We start from the raw sequence: 27,112 nt of genomic DNA on the forward strand, positions 1-27,112 counted from the left end.
TATTGACTATTTGTATATCTTCTTTGGAGAAGTCCTTTGCTCATTTTATAATGGGTTGCTTGCTTTTTTGTTGCTGAGATGTAGGAAATCTAGATGTATATATTCTGGCTATTACTCCCTTATCAGATATATGATCTGCAAACATTTTCTCCCATTCTGTGGGTAAATCAGCCAAATTTTATTCTTAACTTAGTCACTAACTTGACATGATTAACGGGTCAATTTCTCTAGACTTCAGTTTTCTCAAATATAAACTGAGGATAGGGTGTCCCTGGTGGTGCAGTGGTTAAGAATCCGCCTGACAATGCAGGTGACACAGGTTCAAGCCCTGGTCCGGGAAGACCCCACATGCCATGGAGCAGCTAAGCCCGTGTACCACAACTACTAAGCCTGCACTCTAGAGCCCATGAGCCACAACTACTGAAGCCACAACTACTGAAGCCTGCACGCCTAGAGCCTGTGCTCTGCAACGAGAGAAGCCATCACAATGAGAAGCCCGTGCACTGCAATGAAGAGTAGCCACCGCTCACTGCATCTAGAGACAGCCCGCACGCAGCAATGAAGACCCAAAGCAGCAATCAATCAAGCAATAAAATAAAATAAAAAAATAAAGTGAGGATATTAGACTAGATAACCCTTAAGGTTTCTTTCAGTTTCAAAAATCTACAGAACATAGTATTTAACAAGTAAGTTAATATGAGGAAATAAACATTTCCACCACTACTCTCCTTCCAGGCAAATATGCTTATGCTATTCAGTAGGCCTGGCAAAAATCTTACCATAAAGGTAAATCCTTAACTAAGAAGCCTAATAATTATACTTTGAATCACATGGATTGAATTCTGCCAGGCTATCTGAGAATTTTGTAAAATATGTGATAAACTGAAGTTTGTTTCCATATATATATATTCCAATATAAAGAAGAAAAGTGTATAATCGTTACCTTTCAATCAGTAACTTCATTATCTCCTTATTTTCTTGAAAAAGGCAAATGAAGTTGTTTGGCAGGGAAAGATAGTTACATAAATGTTCAAAATGGCTTGTTCCAGAAGCTGCAAATAGAGAAGAAAACAGTTTTGCATATAACAACTAAGAGTAGATCCTATAGGAGAGTAAGCAACAGCCAGAGCTTAAAACAAAAAAGGCACGAGATGAAATAGTTCAATTTTGCTAGGTACATAACCTGTAGGAAGTAAATAAGATGGCACATGGAAGGGATCCACAGAAAATGACATAACTGAAAGTGGAGTCAGGCGACTCCTTTACCAAACTGGTCACAATTTCTTGATGTTTCAGTTTTACCATCTGCCAAATGGGGTACCTGTGTGATATACTTCATGGGGTTGTGAACATTAAATGACAAAAATAACATGGGTAGCTCTGGAAAAGTATAAGGCAGTACAGAGACGTAAGATGATTTTATCACCGAGAGATGGATTTAAACACTAACTTAATCATCACTGAAAATGATTAGGAAGGGTAAATTATTTTCTCAATGGTGCCTGGACAACTAGCTAAATGGAGATGCTATTCAACAAACTTTTAGAAAGCAGCATAACATGCAGGCACCCCATGACTTGTGCCAGGCACTATGAGGTACAGTAAACTTTAAGTCTACCTTTAATTCCTACATTAAAATCAGATTTATGTGTAATTATGGCTGTTTTGAACTTCAAGGCCTCATGTTTCAGATTAAAAAATACCTGAGGGGGGCAGACAGGAGAAGCAAGAAGAACTACAATCCTACAGCCTGCAGAACGAAAACCACAATCACAAAGTTAGACAAAATGAAAAGGCAGAGGATTATGTCACAGATGAAGGAACAAGATAAAAACCCCAGAAGAACAACTAAATGAAGTGGAGACAGGCAACCTTCCAGAAAAAGAATTCAGAATAATGATAGTGAAGTGACCCAAGATCTCGGAAAAAGAATGGAGGCAAAGATTGAGAAGATGTAAGAAATGTTTAACAAAGACCTAGAAGAACTAAAGAACAAACAGAGATGAACAATACAATAATTAAAATGAAAAATACACTAGAAGGAATCAATAGCAGAATAACTGAGGCAGTAGACCGGATAAGTGACCTGGAAGACAGAATGGTGGAAATCACTACCGCAGAACAGAATAAAGAAAAAAGAATGAAAAGAAATGAAGACAGCCTAAGAGACCTCTGGGACAACATTAAATGCACCAACATTTGCATTATAGGGGTCCCAGAAGGAGAAGAGAAAGGACCCAAGAAAATATTTGAAGAGATAATAGCTGAAAACTTCCCTAACATAGGAAAGAAAACAGTCAATGAAGTCCAGGAAGTGCACAGAGTCCCAGGCAGGATAAACCCAAGGAGGAGCACACCGAGACACACAGTAATCAAATCGACAAAACTTAAAGACAAAGAAAAAAATCAACAAGGGAAATATGACAAATAACATACAAGGGAACTCCCATAAGGTTATCAGCTGATTTCTCAGCAGAAACTCTGCAAGCCAGAGGGAGTGGCACAATATATTTAAAGTGATGTAAGGGAAGAAACTACAACCAAGAATACTTTACCCAGCAAGGATGTCATTCAGATTTGACAAAGAAATCAAAAGCTTTACAGACAAGCAAAAGCTAAGAGAATTCAGCACTACCAGTCCAGCTTTGCAACAAATGCTAAAGGAACTCCTCCTCTAAGTGGGAAAGGGACTAGCAACTTAAAAAATAAAAAACCTTGTACATACATAGACTGCTGTATCAAAACTGCATGGGAGGGCTTCCCTGGTGGTGCAGTGGTTAAGAATCTGCTTGCCAATGCAGAGGACATGGGTTCGAACCCTGATCCAGGAAGATGCCACATGCTGTGGAGCAACTAAGCCTGTATGCCACAACTACTGAGCCTGTGTTCTAGAGCCTGCGAGCCACAACTACTGAGCCCACGTGCCACAACTACCAAAGCCTGCACGCCTAGAGCCCATGCTCTGCAACAAGAGAAGCCACCACAATGAGAAGCCTGCACACTGCAATGAAGAGTAGCCCCCACTTGCTGCAACTAGAGAAAGACTGCATGCAGCAACGAAGACCCAATGCAACTGAAAATAAATAAGTAAAACAACAACAACAACAACAAAAAGACTGCATGGGAACAGCAAAACCAAAACCTACGATAGATACACATACAAAAAAGAAAAAGCAACCCAAACACAACACTAAAGATGGTCATCAAAACACAAGAGAAGAGAGCAAAAGAAGAAGGGAAGAAAAAAGACCTACAAAAACAAACCCAAAACAATTAAGAAAATGGCAACAGGAATACACATACTGATAATTACCTTACATGTAAATGGATTAAATGCACCAATCAAAAGACATAGACTGGCTGAGTGGATACAAAAACAAGACCCATATACATGCTGTCTACAGGAGACCCACCTCAGACCTAGGGACCTATGCAGACTGAAAGTGAGATGGAAGAAGGTATTCCACGCAAATGGAAATCACAAGAAAGCTGGAGTAGCAATACTCATATCAGACAAAATAAACTTTAAAATAAAGACTGTTATAAGAGACAAAGAAGGACACTACACAATGATCAAGGGATCAATCAAAGAAGAAGATATAACAACTGTAAATATATATGCACCCAACATAGGAGCACCTCAATATACAAGGCAAATACTAACAGCCATAAAGGTAGAGATCGACAGTAACACAATAATACTGGGAGACTTTAACACCTCATTGTCATCAATGGACAGAACATCCAGACAGAAAATCAGTAAAGAAGCACAGGCCTTAAATGACACATTAGACCAGATGGACTTAACTGATATTTATAGAGCATTTCATCCAAAAGCAGCAGAATACACTTTCTTCTCAAGTGCACACAGAACATTCTCCAGGATTGACCACATGCTAGGCCACAAGGCGAGCCTCGGTAAATTTAAGAAAACTGAAATCATATCAAGCATCTTCCGATAACAGTGTTATGAGATTAAAAATAAACTACAAGAAAAAAACTACAAAAAACACACACATGGAGGCTAAACAATATGCTACTGAACCAATGGATCACTGAAGAAATAAAAGGGGAAATCAAAAAATACCTAGAGACAAATGAAAGCACAACAATCCAAAATCTATGGGATGCAGCAAAAGCAGTTGTAAGAGGGAAGTTTATAGCTATACAATCTTATCTCAGGAAATAAGAAAAATCTCACATAAACAACCCAATCTTACACCTAAAGCAACTAGAGAAAGAAGAACAAACAAAACCCAAAGTTAGTAGAAGGAAAGAAGTCATAAATATCAGAGCAGAAATAAATGAAATAGAGACAGAGGAAGTAAGAGCAAAGATCAATGAAACTAAAAGCTGGTTCTCTGAAAAGATAAACAAAACTGATAAACCTTTAGCCAGACTCATCAAGAAAAAAAGGGAGAGGACTCAAATCAATAAAATTCGAAATGAAAAAGGAGAGGTTATAACAGACACCACAGAAATACAAAGGATCATAAGACACTACACATGGCTATATGCCAATAAAATGGACAACCTGGAAGAAATGGACAAATTCTTAGAAAGGTACAGTCTCCCAAGACTGAACCAGGAAGAAATAGAAAATATGAGCAGACCAATCATAAGCACTGAAATTGAAGCTGTGATTAAAAATCTTCTGACAAACAAAAGTCCAGGACCTGATGACTTCACAGGCGAATTTTATCAAACATTTAGAGAAGAGCTAACACCTATCCTTCTGAAACTGTTCCAAAAAATTGCAGAGGAAGGAAAACTCCCAAACTCATTCTATGAGGCCACCATCACCATGATACCAAAACCAGACAAAGATACCACAAAAAAAAAGAAAATTACATGCTGGAACTTCCCTGGTGGCGCAGTGGTTAAGACTCCGTGCTCCCAACGCAGAGGGCCTGGGTTTGATCCCTGGTCAGAGAACTAGATCCCACATGCATGTTGCAACTGAGAGTTTGCATGCCACAACTAAAAAGCCCGTATGCTGCAACTAAGGAGCCCACCTGCTGCAACTAAGACCTGGCACAACCAAATAAATATTAAAAAAAAAAAAGAAAGAGGCCAATATCACCGATGAACATAGACACAAAAAGCCTCAACAAAATACTAGCAATCCGAATCCAACAATACATTAAAAGGATCATACACCATAATCAAGTGGGATTTATCCCAGGGATACAAGGATTTTTCAGTATCTGCAAATCAATCAGTGTGATATACTACATCAACAAATTGAAGAATAAAAACCATATGATCATCTCAAAAGATGCAGAAAAAGCTTTTGACAACATTCAGCACCCATTTATGATAAAAGCTCCCCAGAAAGTGGGCACAGAGGAAACATACCTCAACATAATAAAGGCCATATACAACAAACCTATAGCTAACATCATACTCAATGGTGAAAAGCTGAAAGCATTTCCTCTAAGATTAGGAACAAGACAAGGATGTCCACTCTCACCACTTTTATTCAACATAATTTTGGAAGTCCTACCTATGGCAATTAGAGAAGAAAAAGAAATAAAAGGAATCCAAATTGGAAAAGAAGAAGTAAAACCGTAACTGTTTGCAGATGACATGATACTATATACATAGAAAATCCTAAAGATGCTACCAGAAAACTACTAGAGTTCATCAATGAATTTGGTAAAGTTGCAGGTTACAAAATTAATACACAGAAATCTGTTGCATTTCTATAAACTATGAAAGATCAGAAAGAAAATTCAAGAAACAATCCCATTTACCACTGCATCAAAAAGAATGAAATACCTAGGAATAAACTTACCTAAGGAGACAAAAGATCTGTACTCAAAAACTATAAGACACTGATGAAAGAAATCAAAGACGACACAAACAGATGGAAAGATATACCATGTTAGTGGACTGGAAGAATCAGTATTTGTCAAAATGACTATACTACCCAAGGCAATCTACGGATTCAATGGAATCCCTATAAAATTACCAACGGCATTTTTCACAGAATTAGAACAAAAAATCTTAAAATTTGTATGGAGACACAAAAGTCCCTGAATAGCCAAAGCAATCTTGAGAAAGAAAAACGGAGCTGGAGGAATCAGGCTCCCTGACTTCAGACTATACTACCTATAGTCATCAAAACAGTATGGTACTGGCACAAAAATAGATATATAGATCAATGTAACAGGATAGAAAGCCCAGAAATAAACCCACACACCTATGGTCAATTAATCTACGACAAAGGAGGCAAGACTACACAACGGTGGAAAGACCGTCTAGTCTCTTCAACAAATGGTGCTGGAAAAACTGGTCAGCTACATGTAAAAAAATGAAATTAGATGGTTCTTTAACACCATACACAAAAATAAGCTCAAAATGGATTAAAGACCTAAATGTGAGAACAGACACTATAAAACCCTGAGAGGAAAACATGGGCTGAACACTCTCTGACATAAATTGCAGCAATATCCTTTTCTATCTGTCTTCCATAATAATGGAAATAAAAACAAAAATAAACAAATGGGACCTAATTAAACTCAAAAGCTTTTGCACAGCAAAGGAAACGATAAACAAAACGAAAAGACAACCCGCAGATTGGGAGAAAATATTTGCAAATGATGTGACCGACAAGGGATTAGTCTCCAAAATTTACAAACACCTCATGAGGCTTAATATCATCAAAACGAACAACCCAATCAAAAAATGGGCAGAAGACCTATATAGACATTTCTCCAAAGAAGACAGATGAGAAGATGTTCAACATCACTAATTATCAGAGAAATGCAAATCAAAAGTACAATGAGATATCACCTCACACCAGTCAAAATGGCTATCATCAAAAAAATCCACAAACAATAAATGCTGGAGAGAGTGTGGAGAAAAGGGAACCCTCCTACACTGTTGGTGGGAATGTAAATTGGTACAGCCACTATGGAGAACAGTATGGAGGCTCCCTAAAAAAGTAAAAATAGAGCTACCATTTGATCCTGCAATCCCACTCCTGGGCATATATCCAGAGAAAAACATGGTCCGAAAGGATACACGCATGCCAATGTTCATTGCAGCACTGTTTACGATAGCCAAGACATGGAAGCAACCTAAATGTCCATCGACAGAGGAATGGATAAAGCGAATGTGGTACATATATACAATGGAATATTGCTCAGCCATTAAAAAGAATGAAATAATGACATTTGTAGCCACATGGATGGACCTAGAGATTGCCATACTGAGCAAAGTCAGTCAGAGAAAGAGAAATATCATATGATATCTCTTATATGTGGAATCTAAAAAGAAATGACACAAAGGAACTTATTTACAAAACAGAAACAGGCTCATAGACTTAGAGAACAAACTTATGGTTACCGGGAGGAAGGGTGGAGGGAAGGGATAGTCAGGGAGTTTGGGATCGACATGTACACACTGCCATAATTAAAATGGATAACCAACAAGGACCTACTGTATAGCACAGGGAACCCTGCTCTATGTTATGTGGCAGCCTAGATGGGAGGGGAGTTTGGATACACGTATATGTATGGCTGAGTTGCTTTGTTGTGCACCTGAAACTATCACAACATTGTTAATCGGCTATATTCCAATATAAAATCAAAAGTTAAAAAAAAAAAAAGCAACAAAAAACCACACCTGAATTTGTCACTTTTCACTTTTTAAAATCTGAAGAACCCAGTCTATGAATAATATACAATTGAACAATTTTAACATCTGAAAGCAAAACAAGTACATTTTTGTACATGTACAAAATCAGTACATTTACTGACATCCAAATAAAATCAGATATTTACATAAATATGCACCTAATTATATAATCGGTACATCACCATAGTCAATTAGCTGTGGCCTAAATTGTTAATAAGTTTTCATTTTTGCAATGCACTTTAAGTCTTAACTTGCTAGAGTGAAAGACTACATACATTTCCTACATTTTGAAAGAAATTAGCAATTACCTTGAATTTCAGGTGGGGAAGGAACTCCATTTAAGTAATGGAAAAACAAAGCAGAACACCTCAGGAAAGGCATGATTCCAGCTCTGACATTCCTCAACAGATGCCAACCAGAGTGCATTTCTTTCAAGGCACTGTGAAAGAGAAAAATGATAACTGGGAAATGTAATTAAAAATGGTCATTCTAGTTATAGCACAGTGTGAAAACAGATAACTACTATTTGGAATTGATAGCACATTGGCTTAAAAGGTATGGGTAGCCCTAACTATTACAGGACATCAGGTATAATTGGTGATATACCCTTTAATGCTGTTATTAAAATTTGTAAAAGTTATACAGCTATATAAAGAGAAAATTTGGAAAATAAAAAAACTATCCACTATTCTATAACCTTATATCAGCAAGTATTACTTTGGAAAACTATTTTCATACTAATGTGTCTTACACAGTTGTACTTGTAACATATAAAATTTAAAATTAACATGATTTTCAGATCATAAACCATAATTTTATTGGAATTTTAAGATTCTGGATAACATAAATCATAACCTACACTAAATTACTTCCCTGTAAGCAAACTCTTAGATTGCTTCAAATTCTTTGCTAATATAAATAATATCAGTGTACATCTTTATGTCTGTAGGTTTTTCTATATGTTGGATTATTTTGCTAGTGTGGATTCTCAGAAATGGGATAATTTAGTCAAAGAACAAACAGTATGGTTCTTGACATATACTGTTGGAAAGCCAAGTGAAGGGACTTATCTGGTGGCACAGTGGTTAAGAATCTGCCTGCCAATGCAGGGGACACGGGTTCAAGCCCTGGTCTGGGAAGATCCCACATGCCGCAGAGCAACTAAGCCCATGTGCCACAGCTACTGAGCCAGCGTTCTAGAGCCTGTGAGCCACAACTACTGAGCTGGCACGCCACAACTTTTGAAGCCCACATGCCCTAGAGCCCGTGCACTGCAACTACTGAGCCCACGTGCCGCAACTACTGAAGCCTATGTGCTGCAACTACTGAAGCCCGTGTGACGAGAACCAGTGCACCACAACAAAAGAAGCCACTGCAATGAGAAGCCCGCGCACCACAAGGAAGACCAGCCCCTGCTCGTTGCAACTAAAGAAAGTCCGCACGCAGCAACCAAGACTCAGCACAGCCAAAAATTAAAAAAAAAAAAAAAAAGAAAGCCAAGTGAAACTGTCGTAACCAAATCACAATGACTCCAATAACATGAGGTTCTAAGAATGTCACTCCTGCCGGCCCTGGATATACCTTAAAAATGTGTGGGACGTGCTGTATATTACTCCTCTCTCAGAGATTTCCAATCATGTTAGTATATTAAAAGTTCAGAAGTCCTGCAGGTCACTCCCCCATCTCTTATTTTAAACATGTCAACAGACAGCAACTTCCCTTATTTAACAAATGAATTCGTTTTTCATACTACCACCTCCTAGTATTTGGGGAACTGCCTATCGTGTAAAGATTACGACCTCACCTTCCTGTATACTGGTGAAGTGTTTTATACAAAGCAAGAACTGCTAATTCTTCTTCCCCAGAAGCATTTTCTTGATCCATGCCATTCTCTTCTGAAAGATAAGGCAATATTAGTACTCTGTATTTGCCTACTAAGTGGATTGATGACCACACCATTTAAGCACTCAAATATATTCATACACTCACATGTAATATGAAAATACTCTCACAAAACACACAGAACTTTAATCCCTCAGGTCGGAACACAGTATTGATCTCCATCCTAACAAGGAGCCTCTTAGGGAGAGGAAGCCAAAGTGCCTCAGGGTGCCAGGCAGCAAGCGGTGAGTAAAATCTGCTAAATATACAGCCTGTGGTACTCAAATATTACTAAACTTATGAAATAAAAAAAATAAGTAAAAACATTCACATCACTAAGGTTTTTAACAGAAGGGAAATTGTTTCAAAAATTTTCACATGAGGATAAACAGGATTTTACTTCAAGAATCTGACAAAAAGGAGTTACCTGTACATGAGGTAAGTAAGATCTGTATGATGTGTGCCATAGTAACCAGATGGAAAATGTGAAGGTCTCCAGTGCCAAGGCTGATCCCTGAAAAATCTTGACACTGCAATGCCGGGAAGGCGAGCACCAAGCCCACCTGGATACCAAATACAGAAGGTCAGACAGAGCACCTTTCCTTTCATAGCTGAACACGTTTCCATTTTCTTAATGTGATCTCTTTGTGAGCTCAGTCCCTCCCCTTAAGAAATCTTTGTTCTTAAAGGGTACACATGTTAGAAATTCCACTAGGATTGACTAAAGAAAATTATTTAGAGCGTTATTATTTCATTTGATGGGCATTATTATTTCATTTATCCACTGATTCCCCTATATATAGTTTATTGTTAATAACAACAAAAATAAAACTTGAACTCTTTCTAGGTAGTGAGCAATGGAAAAAGCATGAGGTTTGGACCCACAAAGATCTAGGTAAGAATCCGAGATCCTCTTATGAACCTTTTAGACAATTCCTTTGAGTCTCAGTTTCCCTGCTGGTAAGCTGGCGATAATATACGTGTTGTTAATACCTCAGTAATAAGGATGTAAGGACTAAATGAAGATGAATGTGAAAGCAGTCAGGTACACAATAAATGCTAGCTCCTCTGTTAACCTCTGCTGCCTGTATGGTGGTGTCAGTGGTGGTGGTTTTCAGAGGGGTAATGGGAACAATAACAATGGCTGACATTTACTAGGGACACATTGCTCTAAGCTCTTTACATTGATTATCCCATTGAGTTTTGACACAATTATATCAGGTAGGTATTAACCAACTTACAGGCACAGAATATGATGCCCAAAGAGATTAAGGGGGCAGCACTTGGGGCTGCTGTGCATGGCAGTACACTCAGTGTCCTGAGTAAGGGGACCTGGTTGAGGTGGGGCTGAACTTCAGCCACCCACTGCCTGGCCAGTGCTGACCTGGTACCACCTGCACCTGTTCAGAAGACATGACTTTCCCTAAATCACACAAATAGACTGTTGCTAAGCAGTGTTACCAGAGGGCTGTATCTGCCCCAAAGCACCGTATGGGTTGGCAGCAGCCCTTACATTACTAGTGTTTTTTACTTCTCTATAGTGAAAAGCATAGAGAGGTTACATTACTGACCTCAGCCACAAGGCAAAAATAAGAGACCGGATTAGACACCCAGGTCAAGTCTCTCAACTGGATTCCTTAACATTTTCTTTTTGAGGATCTTCAGGAAAGAATTATACTCAGAAGTAGTAAGAAAAATAGGTGATAATTCCTCTTGTCTGCCTCTGCATTACTCATCAAGTCTAAGATAAAGCTATATAATATGATAAAAATTTCAAACACAAATTACAAGATACCCACCAATAAATGAAACATGTCGATATCTAATATGCATGGAAGGTCTCTGTGGTTGTCACCAGGCACCAATGCTAATGTTTAAAGAAAAATACATGAGTACATATTATATGTCAACGTAAGTATTAAATTATTTTTAAAATGCATATAATCTACTTTAAATTTATTTTTTGCAAGCTATATATGAATTCATGAGCTAGAACTTGTATATAAGACAAACAGTATTACCAAAATATTTCTTTCAAAATGGAGGGAAGTTTCACCACTAAAAACAAAATTACAGAAGATGAGAAATTATCATAACATATATGGTACATGTATTAATACTCACATGCAAAAAGTTTACAAAAGTGTCCTTGTACCACTGAAAGTGATGCCACTGTCCAATGTGCTGCAGCAAATCTTGTTAGTGACCTAAGACAGTCATCCTGAAATAAAGAGACGACAAAATTAACAAAGAAGCCAGCATATGAAGTAGTTCTCCTCTTTCAGGAATGTTAGTTCAAAGCACAGCTAGTTGAAGTAAAGCTGGATGCACAATGAAATCTCTAGATGGTATGGAACTGAATCTATGACATCTTTAATGGCATGTCTCTAACATGGAATGCATGGAATGGAGAACATCTAATTGTATGATGAATAAAACAAGGCTATCTCCTGTTACCATGCTGCTAGTTCTCTATGGAAAAGTTAAGAAGGACACATGTGTCAAGACAGACAGCAAACAAAAGAGACTCCCAGGAATGTGATGCAGTATTTCTTTATATTTAGTCTATAAATATTCTAAAATGTGGGAAACACTTCAAATACTGGGGAAACTACGTGAAAGAAGATGGTTATACAAATCAGGGTGTCTGTAAACATCAAAAACTGTTATGGAGACTATGTAGGAACAATGAGAAAACTCTTAATGTAAAGTGAAGAATAGAGTAGAAACAAAACTACATGTAAATATCTATTATAATAAAGTATAAACATGCTAATGAAAAAGACAGATGGGTGATTGATGTAAGTTTTTTCTTCCTGCTTAACTCTCTATTTTCTAAATTTTTTGTAATGTTTGGTTCAATAGATATTGAGGACCTACCATACATTAGTCTTGGTTTTGAAGATCTCAAAATGAAAACTCACCCCCCCACCCCCTGCTCTCAAGGAGCTCACAGCCTTGAGGGTGGGAAGGAAAAGAAAAGCGGGGAGGGGACAGCTAAAGGAGGCAGTATCACAGATGAGGTATACCCCACTTCATGGCTCAGAAATTCCCCAGGGAAGGCAAAGCTTGAAGAACTTCTTAAAGAGGAGTCATTTGCTTAGGGCACTTGGGCAGAGGCAAAAGTCTGGGACTAGCATTTGGGGACCAGTAATGATTCTGCAATCCTGGCCCATGGATGTGGGGATTGGCAGGAGGTGAGCGACAATGGAGAAGTAACATTTAAGAGATATGATCAGGGTTACTTTTTAGAGAACCTCTCTGATAATATATTAGGAGAGAGTGAGATTCAGGGTAGAGACAGTTACAATAATCTAGGCAAGAAAAGATATAGGGGCTGAACCAAATCAGTAGAAGTAGGAATGGAAGAACTAGGACAAATATGCAGGAGAGAAATTCCACAAACTCTGCTGATCAATTGGATATGAACATCCAGACCAAAAGATGCATCCAAAAGGACTTGCAACTTTCTGGCAGGCTTGGTCACCTGGATGGACAGTGGTGACATTAACTAAGACTCTAAATATAGGAAGAAAAATTAATTTGGATTGTTCAGTTTGAGGTATCTTTAGGAGATCCAGGTGAAAAAATGGCACTGAGATAATAGATCTGGTTTAGAGATAAACAGGTGGGAATCATTTGGATATAACTGGAATCAGAGACATAGATGGGGCTGACCAGGGAAGAGTATCAGATGATTGAGTCATGGGCCAAACTCTGGGGGTTTAAAATAACATTTACAGCACAAAGGAGGGAAAGCAGACTGAGAAGGAGCCGCCAGAAAGGCAGGGAGAAAACCATGAATGTCACAGAAATCAAGAGAGAAAATGAGTTTCACAAAGAAGTAGTTATCAGAATTAAGTAAATAGAATGTCAAATAAGGGCTGAAAAATGCCCACTCACAATGATAATGAGATCATTTGGTGAACTTGGCAAGAGGTGTTTCCGAAAAGTGAGAAAGTGTTGGCGAGGGGTGGTGGTGGTGAAGCCAAACTGCAGGGAGTTGAAAAGTGAAGAAATTGGAGCCAGAGTATACGTTATTGTTTAAAGACGTTTCGCTGTGTATAAAATTTCTCTTAGGATGTGAAGTGAAATTAAAAACTGTAGGTGCTATTTATCTGTATTTAAACATTTTTCATTGCATGGTGAAATAAGTGAAATATGCTTTAAAATCGCTTGCTTGGTCATAAAAAGGAATGAAAAAGCTAGGGTGATAGAAGATATATTGAGGGCAAGAGTAAGAGGAATAATGGAGCACACTTGTGAACAGGGCAAGTGCCAGGAGTCAAAGAGGTAGAAGAAGGGATAACTGATGGAGAGGGGATGGATTCCAAACAATAGATGGAAAGATAAGCTACTTTACCCGGAGGTCCCTTATCCTCTGATATAGGAGGGAAAGGTCAGTGGAGAGGTATGTAAATTTGAAAAGGAGAAGTCAAAAAAATAGAATGAGTTCGTCCCTAATGGCTATATACTTAAAAAAATTAAATTTCTCTTATGAACGTAGAAAAAAAACTTAGATAAAATATTAGTAAATCAAACATAATCATATATAAAAAGGATACTCTACATGACCAAGTTGGGATTATTTCAGGAATGCAAGGTTGCTTTAACAATCAATGTAAACAGATTACACAAAATCATATTAGCAGAAAAACAGATGAAGAGCCGACAGTGTGCCAAAGAGGTAGAGTGAAGTACACAAAATCAAGAAAATGTGTAAGAACTGCCTTAAAAGCCAAAGTAAACTCTATTCTATACATGTGATTGCCTTTTCAATATCAGCATACTTATCAACTCTTATTTACTGTAGCAAAAGAATGTCACAGTCAATCCATCATATATCACAGTTAAGAATACAGGGTACTGCTATTCTGCTGATTTACCACAAAGATACAATTCAGGGCAGTTTTAATACCAGGTCTACTCCTAGATATTCCAATTTAATAAGTCAAAGTGACCAGCTATCTGTATTTTTTAAAAACTCCAAAGAGTTAGGGCTCTTACATCAGTGGTTCTCAATCCTGGCCTCGGGGGTGGGGGAAGCTTTTTAAAAAATATTAATGCCTGGGGCCTATCTCCAGAGACTCTGATTTAACTGACCCATAGTAGGGCCTAGGCACTCTTAAAAGCTCCCCAGGTGATTCTACGTGAATAAAATTACATGCACTTTTATGATTATAAGTTTGAATGGTAAGTAGTAGAAGCAGCTGACACTAGCTACATTGTAAAAATTAGCAAGCTTTAATTGTATATTCCTTCACTTTTCTAGGCATTAAATGTACTGTTTTGAAATTAATTTGTACTTATTTACATGTTGCTTATAATGGGTAGTCAAATGTGGTAGAGGGTATGTTCTGATCTCTGTTTCCAACTACGGCACTAAACATTCAAGAACAAGCACTTTGTTTTTAGTTCCCCACCCCCCCATTTTTTCACATGTTTAACCAAAAGAGATGAAGTCTATTTAAAAGAAAAATAATGAAAAATTAAATAAGAAACATTACGTCTCCAGTGTTGTTACAGAAAATGGGTTTTACCGCAAAAGGAGTGAACCTATGCTTAAATAACCACTTCAGGTTTTTTGGATTAAAAAAAGCAGAACAACCTAATTTCTACTCCACCATTCCATGAATTGAGTAAACTGATAACTTACCAGTCTGCAAGGCAAAGGACTGAACAACGGTTTATCTTCATCATTTAAAATTCTTTCTGAGGATTAAAAATGGTAAAGATGGTAAATTTTATGTTTTGTACATTTTATTACAAGTTTAAAAAAAAAGTAAAAAAAAATTCTTTCTCCCGAAAGCACAATATTGTCAGGTTTTGAAATCTTTAAGTCATTTCACAAGAATTAACTTTGGATAAGAAGTAAAAATGAAGAAATATTCCCTTAACTGACAAGAAGCTATAACCACCATTAAAATGAGTTCTCTGTTGCTGTGGTTAATTTATAAACCGTCAATCTAATATTCTGTCAGCACACTACATTTCCTGCTTCAAAGTCTTTATATTATTTGATATTGTTGCCCACATTAAACATCTCTGTTTAAATACAGGATTCTACACACAACTCATGTCAATGTATGCTTGAGATTTAAAGACACAACTGAATCTCTTACCTATGCTTTGGATGGTGTACGCACAACTACCCCAGCACATTATGGGGACACGGGGATCCTCTTCATTGGGATGAACCTTTAGTCCCACCTTATAAGTAGCAGTTCCAAATGTTGTTAGCATTTCTTTTATGCTTTCAGAATAAGGATTCCTGAAGTGAACATGTACAGGATTAGCTCAAAACAATGTGCTCACATCAATCAAAGGGCTCAGTTTCTTAACAGCTATTTTCTGTGTTGGAATTGAACCACTGAAACTACCTAAAGATAGTTGTATGAAAAGGGGGAATGAAAGACATGCAAACGGTCCCTGCCTGAGAGGGGTTATGCTCTACTTGGGTTGGCAGCAGTGACGCACAGGCCTGAAAACAAGCTATTAGGGTGAAGGTCTACACACTGAACTATTGGATCCTGGACCTCTTCCCCATCTCAAGAACATCAGCAATGTGTACCTACTGCCATAGATTTTAGTTTCTCCAGTGAAGAATTCTCAGGAAAAGCCGTTTTTACACATTGACATTTGGGGGTCCCAAGTGAAAGACTGGCCGGGGCCTGATCACCTCGTGAGGCTCATAGGTCAGCAAGCTCCAACCTGCCCACCAGGTATCCAGTGAGCTTCTTAGTGCCTTGTTCTTGAAGTCACCCAAGGACCAATAAACATTTAAGAAAAGAATCAAACATCAAAGACATAAACACCAAAACAAACAAGCAGAAAAAGGAACTCAGGGAAAACGGAGACAGGGTAGAAAACAACCAATTTATAAAAAAATTCGGGGACTTCCCTGGTGGTGCAGGGGTTAAGAATCTGCCTGCCAACGCAGGGGACACGGGTTCGATCCCTGGTCCAGGAAGATCCCACATGCCGTGGAGCAACTAAGCCCGTGTGCCACAAATACTGAGCCTGTGCTCTAGAGCTCACGAGCCACAACTACTAAGCCTGTGTGCCACAACTACTGAAGCCCATGGGCCTAAAGCCTGTGCTCCGGAACAAGAGAAACCACCACAATGAGAGGCCCACACACTGCAACGAAGAATAGCCCCTGCTTGCCGCAACTAGAGAAAGCCCGTGTGCAGCAGTGAAGACCCAATGCAGCCATACACACCTACATAAATAAATAAGGAGATCAGTCCAAGAGGGCCAAGAATGAACTAACAGTAGGACTACCTCAAAGAATGGAAAAACCAAGAGAAAATTATCTAAGGAACAAAATAAAACATTCCCCAAACTGAAGGATATGAATCTTCAAAGAGCCTGTTGAAAACGTGGCAAAATGAATGAAGACTCACATACCAAGGAATATCACAGAGAAATTTCAGAACATTGGGAATTAATGAGACAATCACAACAGTTTCCAGAAGTAATAAAGTTACAACGGAACAGGAATCAGAATGGTGTTAATTTCTCAGTGGGTGCTAGAAGTTAGTAAACACTGCCTTCAAAATCTAGATGTAAAGTTACTTCTAACCTATAGTTCTATACCCAAACCATCTATTAAGCATATGGATATAATAAATGTATTTTCAGACATGGAAAATTTAACACCCAGGCACCTTTTCTTAGGAATCTGCTGAGAGATGCAACATGAGGGAGTAAATTAAGAAAGGAAGACGAGGACCTCCCCAGTGGTTAAGATTCCGCACTCCCAAAGCAGGGGGTGTGGGTTCAATCACTGGTCAGGGAACTAAAATCCTACATGCCACAGGTGCGGCCAAAAAAAAAAAGAGAGAGAGAAGTACAAGATCCAGCAAACAAGAGAAGCAGGGCTAGGGGAAGTCTTAGGGTGACAGCTGTGCCCTGTCCTGATTGGCATGGGAGGGCAAAGGCTGTGGGAGGAGGGCTCCAGGAAGGAAGATCATCTGATGAATCTGAGCACTGATAGCTACTGCTAGGCATCTGACAGGTCTACCGCAATGTTTAGGGGAAAAAAAAGTATTATATACAAAGAAAACCAAGTATATGAAAATAATAAGGTAATTATTAACCACAGGAAAACAAAATGTATAAGAAAGGAAAATTTACCACACAACTTATCAGTAGAAACAATTATAATATAAAAACTGACAAATGATTTAACCAAAAATTGTGAAATTATAGGTAGACTGGCGAGGAATAGTGAATAGGGTAGAGGTCAAAGTTGAATCCTAAATTACTAGTCAACAGAAAGATACTGTTTAAAAAAATAATAAATCAAGACACAGCTGATTAAGCATTTTAATTAGAAATATGGAAGTACGTAGCAGAAGAAACAAAATGACAGGACTGGGGATAGGGAGGAGGAATGTGAGAGGCACAGGACTGATGTTCTTTCTGTTTAAGCCCTCCAGTAGTATTTTTACTGAGTAATTTAGTATTTGCCAGGCACAGCTTCCAGGTAACGTTAAATGTATTGTCACTTTATCTTTATAACACTTATGAGGTAGATATTATTATCTTCCCTTTACAAATGAGGAAACTGAGTGACGTACAGAGAGGTCAAGCAATTTGCACAAAGTTGCACAGCTTATAAGCAGTGGTGCTGGAACTGAACAAAAGCAGTCTAGCTCTAGAATCTGGGTTATACCTTGTAACTTACTGGCTATGGGTAAAATTAGGCTGCAAACACTCTGGTTTTGGTCCTGAGTTACTAAGAGGTTGATGGGGCCATAAATAGAAAACAGAAGTCAGAAGGAAGCATGGGCTTTGGTGGGGGAGCTGAGCACCTTAGGTTTAGATGTACTGATGAGGTGTTGTCAAGGAGAGCCAGATCAAGGGGTGTAGGAGGGAGTCAGGAACATAGACTAGGAGAGGTTTGTGAGAATTAAACATGCCATGTAGTTCATAGGTTTTTATCAATACACCTGCAGTAAATATTCTTAAGTCTCAGAATTCAAGATCAGTGTCCTGTAACATTTTGCTCCCTAACTTGACAAACGATATTCTTACTAACTGCTGACTTAATTTTTCATTTCAAGTGGGCCAAATTTAAAAGGAATAATATACTCACTTAGGATGAAAATCAGGCCTAAATCCTTCAGGGAGCTGCAATTCATCCACATTTTCTAAATTCTTTGATAAGGCAGTATCTACAGAAACAAGCATTTTATACTATTATTCTTTAGTCCACAATATTTCTATAAATTTCAGTCACAAATTTCATTCTAAATTTAGGTCAAAGAAATTTTAAAAAATGGGAAAAATTCCCATTAATGAAAACCAGTATAATATACATTCAAAGCATGAGAAACACTATTGCTCTGGATGACCTAGGTACCTTCTTCAGTCACCTGTGCTTCTCCTCAAAGTAAAGCCACTGGAATGTAGCTAGGGAAGGTAAGAAAAGGAAGAGTATGCCGTTTTGTTTCCTCATAAACCAATGGTATAAATTCTGCTCAGACTGTTTTCCCTCAAGGTCGGAAGTGCAGTGCATGTCTATCAAACTTGGGAAGCCTTTGGTAATGCCAACAATATAGTGAGTCAGCCCACAGAGAATAAAGCCAGCTCTTCCATACTCAGTTACATCTCCCCGACCCCCAGAAGCTCTTCAATAAAATGGGGGAGGAAGTGAGAAGTATTTATCATAAACTTCACATGAGCTTGTGTGTTTTCAAGGAATAAGGAGTAATGTAAGAGATTCAAATTTAGTTCATTAAGACAAAGAAAATTAGAGAAAGTCAAATTTTAAAGTGAGAGGCTTCATTTTTAAAATATTTTAAAACAATTTATTCTGAAACTATTTCCCAATGGTTTCAGACGTTAGGGAAAAATGAAAGCAGGTTATCAGAACTTACTAGGAGTATTTTCTTCTTTCCTAAGAACCTGTAATGCTTTTATTTGCTGAGATATTGTTCTAATCCACTGAGTCAGATTTGGTTGGTCTGAAAAATGTAACCTGCTAGAAAAGATTATAGAGAGTGTTTAGTATTCTGTTGCTGCTTAGTTTAAGATACAAAAAAGACTCCTTAAATGATCACAGGTATATTTTAGACACACTTCAAATATTAAAAAAACAAACAAACAAAGAAAAAACCTAGGGGAAAATTTGTTGCTTTTTAAGAAGTCAGAATAGGTATTTACCAATGGAAATGAAAATACATTATTCGTCAATATGATGCTGATAATTATTAGCACCATATTGAATTATCTGTCAAATATTTCACTTTTTCGGTACTGGAATTTATTAGTATTTCTTAAATATCATAATCACCACACCACGGACACTATTTATTGAGTGCTTATTATATTGCAAGCCCTTAGTTATGTTGTGAGCATTTTACAGTATTATATTTAATCCTCAGAATCTTTAATGAAATAGGTTATATTATTGTCCCCATTTTACAGATGAGGAAACTGAGGTTTAGAGCTATGTTACTTGACTAAGGCCATATATGGGACAGATGTGGCATTCAAACCCAGCTATATCAGACTCCACAGCCTGTGTTCTTTTAACAAATGTGCCATAACTGACTCTCCTGGGAAAAAAAGCAAAAGCTGAACCACAAAAGTGATTGTTTTCTCCTTACATGCAAAGAATTCTTAATCTAACAATGACTAATTTCTTTACCAGTTCAAATGCAGGTATAAGTCAGCACCATGATATGCTTTTCTGATTAAAATGCATGAGCTTACATGCACATCTAATGGTATTTTAAGAACACTGTGTAGTAGCATAGACTAAGACACCATGGTTTTAACTCCTAAAATTGAAGAGAAAAAAACTGACCCTGCTTTATTTAAACCCAAATAGTAGCACAGAAATAAACAGATGATTCATATTCACAAAACTCAAATTAGTATTTGTGAATGTAAGACAGACACCATAAACTGAGTAACAAAGGTCAGGTTTGAAGAGGAGACACTATCAAATTCATATGTGAAATGAGTATGTCTAATACTCCTATTAACTAGAAGTGCACTAAAAATTATGAAATGACAAAAACTTTGCATTTTAAATACACTAACAGATTTTCACTTTTTGGCCCAATTTTTGAATTGGCCAGTAAATTGCAAAAAATTATATTTAATTGTTAGTATGTTCAAAAATGTCCGTTTGAGCTGCCCCTTCTCCCCCTATCAATTTACTGAGCATCTCTTAAAACGTATGAGGGAGATATTTAAAGTGGGGTCTTAGAAATAAAGGAGACAGTTTTCATGAACACATGGGAACTTTATATCCTTTATAGTGCTTACAGGTGACCAAGAAACTGTTAAATTTTAGCCTGTTCCTTTCTAAAAACCAAAATCATATTTCATAGGTCAGCTAGAAGAAATAACTAAATAAAAAGTTTGGAAAGTACCTGGAAGACATTATGCATTTACCTAGAGTGATCTCCTCACCCAGCTGTTGTTTATTATTTCATTACCTTCAAAGGAAACTAGTTCTTTGATATAAAGGTTTTATGAGCCAAAACTTACCTATTAAAAATATTTCTTGGAGGAAGCAGCAGAGGAATAACAGTATTACTCAAGCATTCACAAAGGGGACAAAGGAATTCTCCATTTTCTACATCATAGCTTGTATGTAAGCGTAATCTCTGTTGCCTTCGCTGTTCTTTAGCTTGAACGGAATCAAAATACCTTTAACAATTAGAAAACATGAGGTATCAAAAACAATGGTAATTTTTGAAAATGAGAGCCACAAGCTTCAACATTTTAAATAATTTGTTTCCACAAAAAAAATCTAAAAATTAAAATCTTGAAATGACCTGAATTATTTTTAACAGTGATACTCTAATTTTGAGTTGATGTAATTACCAAAACGGGTTAAGAGTTCTAAAACAGGAGAATCAAAAAAAGACTGCCTTGCAAACAATCATTCACAATGTAGCATATTTCTTGGTCCCAGTGCTCTGCGGTTACTCCCCCAGTGCTGGTGACTACTTACTAGGGGCAGTTCATAACAACTCAATGAGCAGAGCACTAGAATAACAGCACTGATTTGTTGGTTTTGCGGAAGCATAGAAAGCACCAAAGTAGAATAAGTTTGAAGTTATCCCATCTTAGCTCAGGGAGCCATGACAATCTTAGGAACTAACCAGACAAGTACTACCATCTTCAGAATCAAGAGTTGTTCACCCTGGACCCAAAGAAAGACATATTTCTAGGGTTTATACCACTGTAAAAATCCTTTACTTCATCTAGTCTGTTAGATCCCCACATTAAAAAATACATTTGATATACTATGAAGTTTCTAAGTCACTCCTTTAAATGTAATGACAAAGCAAATTAATTTTGTTATTTATTAGGCAGTAATACGGAGTTTTCTTCTTCAAACATCTTTAGTTCTTTCTCCCTTTTTCTAGAATGGAATTTCCTTTATTAAAAAATTTAATTTTGAGCCTTTGGATAAGCTTCTCTTGCCTAATATTAAGAATATAAATTACCTTTGCCAACAATGGGCATGCATAATGTGCCCACAGCTACCAGTGTGTGTTCCACAAGACAGATCAGGGTGCATGAATAATGGATCATATTTTTCTGCATTATAAAACAAACAAAAAACAAAGCAAAAAACCAAGCATTTAATATTCCTATAACAAATGTACAACTTTAAACTGTGAAATCCTTACTAAGGGCCTGTAAACTTCAAATGATATGCTAGTTTATTCCTTTGATTTGAGATACCAATAATTTATGCAAGACCCCGGATTATTCAGAATACAGGACTCTCTAATTTTCATTACCCTGAGCAAGTTAATGAAACATCCCTGAATTGTTAACTGAAACTGGGATCCCATATTTAAGTACATCTAATCTTTTGAACATTTCACATTTTCAGGGCACTGAGAGACTCCTATTCCCCGAAAATGCCCTGAGCCTGAGGTAAAAGGGATATTCTTCAGGGAGAGGTCTTTAATACCTTCAGGGCAGCTGGGTCACAATGATCTCTAACAAAAAAAGATGTCCTGGCAGTAGAGGAGAATCTGCCTAAAGACAATCATGCAGAGACTAGCAATAATTACTATACCAGAGTCAAAGCTGCAGCAAAATATCTGGGACAGCAGCCCAGACCAGAGTAGGGAAAAACAGGCAATTCAGACAGTCTTCTGCTCTGGTACTAATTTTTTATATTTAAAGGAGATGAAAAATGAAGACAAACATAAAGTGGGTAGCTGGCTTCTTTGGGAATTCTTGAATTCTCTACATAAATTAGTATAATCTTAGAAATTCCCTAACATTAAATTACTCAAGTTTCAATTTGCTTTATATAATAGAACAGTACAAATTTCACAGCATAAAGAAAATCTTTTATGACATAAATTGTGAAAGCATTAAAAAAATCCACTTATAGCCAAGTACTAAATACAATTGGTATTTTATCTTTATCTTCAGCCTGGAATAAAATTTGTAAATCGTCTAGTACAAATGATCATTTCTTAAGGTGAAGCTGACCAATGTATCTTAACTAGGGTGCTTGAGAGCCACACTGTGAAGACTTTCATTATAGAGAAAAGGCAAACTTACCAGTGGTCTCTCACACCTCCTTCCAATCATACAATGTGAAAAGCACTGGCTAAATTAAGTGCTTTGGAAATTAAAACACAGTTCCTACTCTCAAGAAGTTTACTGGTATCATTGAGGCATATGCACACATAAACAAATGTAAGAGTAGAAACATAAAAGTATCTGCGGTGGACACAATAAGGTGCAGCCCAGAAGCCCCTGCAGGAATGAATGACTTACTCCCTCAGCTGTTAGAAGAGAGCACTCAACTGTTATCCCTCTTTAAGGGACTTTGCTCAGGGTCACACTACTTTGATCAAGGTCACACCTCTTTCCAGAGGTAGGCCACAACCAGTCACTGATCAGTGTCAGGGTATAAAGACCTAGCCCCCTTGCCCCAAGTTGGGACACCTCTGAAGGGCCATTCAGCTCCAGAGATCCCATGGGGTTGGTTAAGGTCTTTTGGGGACTGCATCATAGCTCAACTTCTCCCTTTGCCCAAACCTGCTTCCTTCCCCTCCATTCCACGTTGATCCCAAGACTCTCTTGAATAACATCCTGCACTGCATGGTAATCTCTATCTCAATAATCTAAATGAGAATCTGGCTCAAGGACAGCTTCTCACAGGGGTGACCCACACCACTGTTAGATCAAGGGATTCCACTGATAGATCAAGGGATTCCACCCTGGATCTATCCATGAGATAAAATAATTATGGAGATAAAATAGTTATTGTTATTTAAGTGTCAACTAATTATTGGACTTTACAAATGTGAAGAATGGGAAAGACTGTTAAGTACCAAAGTAGTTAATGAAACAAAGAACAGCTTTCTTTTGAATCCCTGCTATTTATCAGCTGCGTAATTCAGGCATAATACTTAACCTTCTGGAGTGTTTCCACATCTGTCAAGTGAGGAATTCCTGTCTAAGTTACCTGCTCAAGATACCACCAAGCCTACAGTTACTATTAGGTTAATAAAATCTCTGTATATCACCTACCATACTATGTGGCAGTCATTATTAAGAGGGAGGATGAGGATATACCTATGGCTTACCTGGATCCTGAATGAATTTACTTCTGTTTTTAGATAATACAGTTGATCTCTGAACAAATGCTGCCAGGACCATTGCCCTGCTTTCCACCTTGACCTCTTGCTCTTCTTGACACAATATACAGGTAACAAATTGTCTTTGTTCAGGGACCGGAGTCTGTGCTGGGCCCAATGCCGTACGAGTCATATCTGAAACCATAGGGCTGGAATAAAAAGGTTAGGAGTATAATTAATGAGCCTAAGAAGTTTCTATAGAATCATAAAACAGTAGATTCTAGGTAAGTAGAAACGTATTTAAAACACGCAGTTTTTTGTTTTTTTAAAAAAATATTTATTTATTCGGCTGTGCCGGGTCTTAGTTGCAGCACGTGGGATCTTTGATCTTTGTTGAGGCGTGCAGATCTTTAGTTGCGGCATGTAAAGTCTTGGTTGCAGCATGTGGGATCTAGTTCCCTGACCAGGGATCGAACCCAAGCCCCCTGCATTGGGAGCGCAGAGTCTTAGCCACTGGACCACCAGGGAAGTCCCTAAAACACACAGTTTTGATGACTTGATTTGAGAGACCCAAGTCTTTCATATGTATCAAAACCATCTCCTTCAATTCTCATAGCAATCCAATATGCAACACATAAGCCAGACACGAAGTTAACTGAGCCCAGTGTATTCATTCTTTTATGAATCTCAAGGGTCTTCTGTATAACTTACATTTTAAGCATACATATGAATTCTCTTATCTATAGTCAAGAGACATGCTCATAATCATATGCTAATAAACTCAGATTTCTAAGATTAAGTCCTCTAACTACAAGGCCACAAAATTTATCAACTCTTCTAAGTTATTCTATGATTAAGTGTACTTATAAAGAAAAAAAACCAAACATCTTCCTCAGTTGAGAACCATGGTCAAGAGTTTCAAAAATTGTGATTAATTTTTACCTATTATCAAGAACAGCAGAGATAGAGGCATCCAGTTCTAACGTCTGCTGAAAGAGTTCTTTGTTCTCATCAATAAAGTGCCGCTGCATCTCAGACATCTGGGCCATGATCTTTTCTCTGCGCAGTCTGGCAATCTCGGCTTTTCTCTTCCTCTCAGCTTTGTCTTTGTCTCTCGAACTCTGAAATTACGCTTCATTTAATCAGACCATTAGAGGCTAAATGCATATTTTTTCCCCCAAAGCAGAAACATCTTTATTGTAAATACTAATAAAAACTATTCTATAATCTCACTTTTATAAACGAAGAGCAAAGATTTCTTAATCAACCTAACATGTTAAAAGAAAAAAAAAAAGGCAGTCCAAAAAGACAGCTACAAAAATATAAACAAATGGTGGCACACTTCTTGGGATTTACATGTTTGTGAATAACATCAACTACCAACTTTATGCAGATAAATTTAATTGTTTATAGTGAGCTTGCCACAATTTTTCAGCATTACCACACTTTACATCTTATACCTCTTCCATTATGGTTCCTTCTGTCTCTGCCACAGGACTGGTGGATGAACTCTCCCTTATCTTCTTAATAGCATTAAAAGTCTATGAAAAAAAATATCGTTATTCTGAAGCTATGAAACATTATAAAAATTTAAAGATAAACATTTAATATTTCTCACAAAAAGCAGAGTGATGCAGGAAATTTTACCTTTAATATCCACTTAATCATATCTTTGTGGACTTCTAGGTAGGGAGCATTTTGTAGTGTTTCCAGCATAGCTAGTATGCTAGGAGAGTTGTTTGGTGCTTCACCAGGTTCTGAGGCAGAAGAAAAAAAGGGCACACGAACAACAGCTAAGACTTCATAGTGCTTATTACTGTGCACAAGAAGATACATGAAGTTGCTTATAACATTTGCCCATCATTTGCCCATCATTTGATTACAGCTCAACTTAGAAATTTTCAATACCTCTCGAAATGTGACATATTTGTATTTTACAAACAAGTTGTTAACAACTAGAATGCTTTAATCATTCAAAACTGACATCTTACACCAAATGATTATTTTAACATAGCCTCTAGAAAAATTAAATAAAAACCCAGCTGAAGGGCTTCCCTGGTGGCTCAGTGGTTGAAAGTCCGCCTGCCGATGCAGGGGATGTGGGTTCGTGCCCCGGTCTGGGAGGATCCCACATGCCGCGGAGCGGCTGGGCCCGTGAGCCATGGCCGCTGAGCCTGCGCGTCCGGAGCCTGTGCTCCGCAACGGGAGAGGCCACAACAGTGAGAGGCCCGCGTACCACAAAAAAAACCAAAAAACAAAAAACAAAAAAACACCCAGCTGAAAGGTCTACCTCAGATTTTACAAGTCTAAGAAAATGAATCAGGATTATAGGAGTCCATGTGTATACAACATGTATCTATTTGTTTTGACCTTTTCTTTAATGAAAACCTAGATTCAAAATAAAACAAATTTCTTCCTCTATGGATTACTTTATTTTGAGAAAAAGACATAAAAGTCTATTACTCTCAGGAGTACATTTAATACAATATTAGCTAATTTAGTTTTATAGTTGGAAATATCCAATTATTAATTTTATTGATTTAAGAAACATTTGTGGCAAAATATTACTCTTTCCTAAGAGGGTAAGAGACCAAACTATGTGATATTTTTAAAAAAATGTAATTTAATTTAATTGTTATTTTTTTTGGCTGTGCCACATGGCTTGTGGGATCTTAGTTCCCCGATCAGGGACTGAACTTAGTTCCTCAGCAGTGAAAGCTCCGAGTCCTAACAACTGGACCGCCAGGGAATTCCCTGAACTATGTGATCTTTAATATTCTTCCAGATCTGAAATTCGGTCGCTGTGGATTAGGGATCTGTCTCTAAATGGTTTGTCTTTTGTTTGTATGTATGTATGCATGTATTTATTTATGGTTGCACTGGGTCTTTGTTTCTGTGTGCAGGATTTCTCTAGTTGCGGCGAGCGGGGGCTACTTTTCGTTGCACTGTGCTGGCTTCTCATTGCGGTGGCTTCTCTTGTTGCGGAGCACAGGCTCTAGACG

General features: G+C 37.6%; 1 protein-coding gene across 4 annotated transcripts in view; it reads right to left on the reverse strand.

Moving 5' to 3' along the window:
- The window catches only part of UBR2 (ubiquitin protein ligase E3 component n-recognin 2), a 116,914-nt gene that overhangs the window by 8,696 nt on the left and 81,106 nt on the right, over nt 1–27,112 (reverse strand). For 2 of the 4 annotated variants that reach the window (XM_060021814.1, XM_060021813.1), the window contains exons 27-42: nt 25,758–25,867; nt 25,571–25,651; nt 25,053–25,231; nt 24,120–24,319; nt 22,005–22,098; nt 21,037–21,198; nt 19,413–19,516; nt 18,629–18,707; nt 15,648–15,796; nt 15,182–15,237; nt 11,650–11,746; nt 11,325–11,392; nt 9,953–10,088; nt 9,449–9,539; nt 7,953–8,083; nt 944–1,052 (exon numbers count right to left, since the gene is read on the reverse strand). In XM_060021814.1, coding sequence (XP_059877797.1) covers nt 944–1,052; nt 7,953–8,083; nt 9,449–9,539; nt 9,953–10,088; nt 11,325–11,392; nt 11,650–11,746; nt 15,182–15,237; nt 15,648–15,796; nt 18,629–18,707; nt 19,413–19,516; nt 21,037–21,198; nt 22,005–22,098; nt 24,120–24,319; nt 25,053–25,231; nt 25,571–25,651; nt 25,758–25,867 — 1,846 coding nt within the window. The other 2 variants (XM_060021815.1, XM_060021816.1) reach the window with 2 other exon arrangements.

This window comes from Delphinus delphis, chromosome 10, assembly GCF_949987515.2.
Source record: "Delphinus delphis chromosome 10, mDelDel1.2, whole genome shotgun sequence".
Lineage (NCBI taxonomy): Eukaryota > Metazoa > Chordata > Mammalia > Artiodactyla > Delphinidae > Delphinus > Delphinus delphis.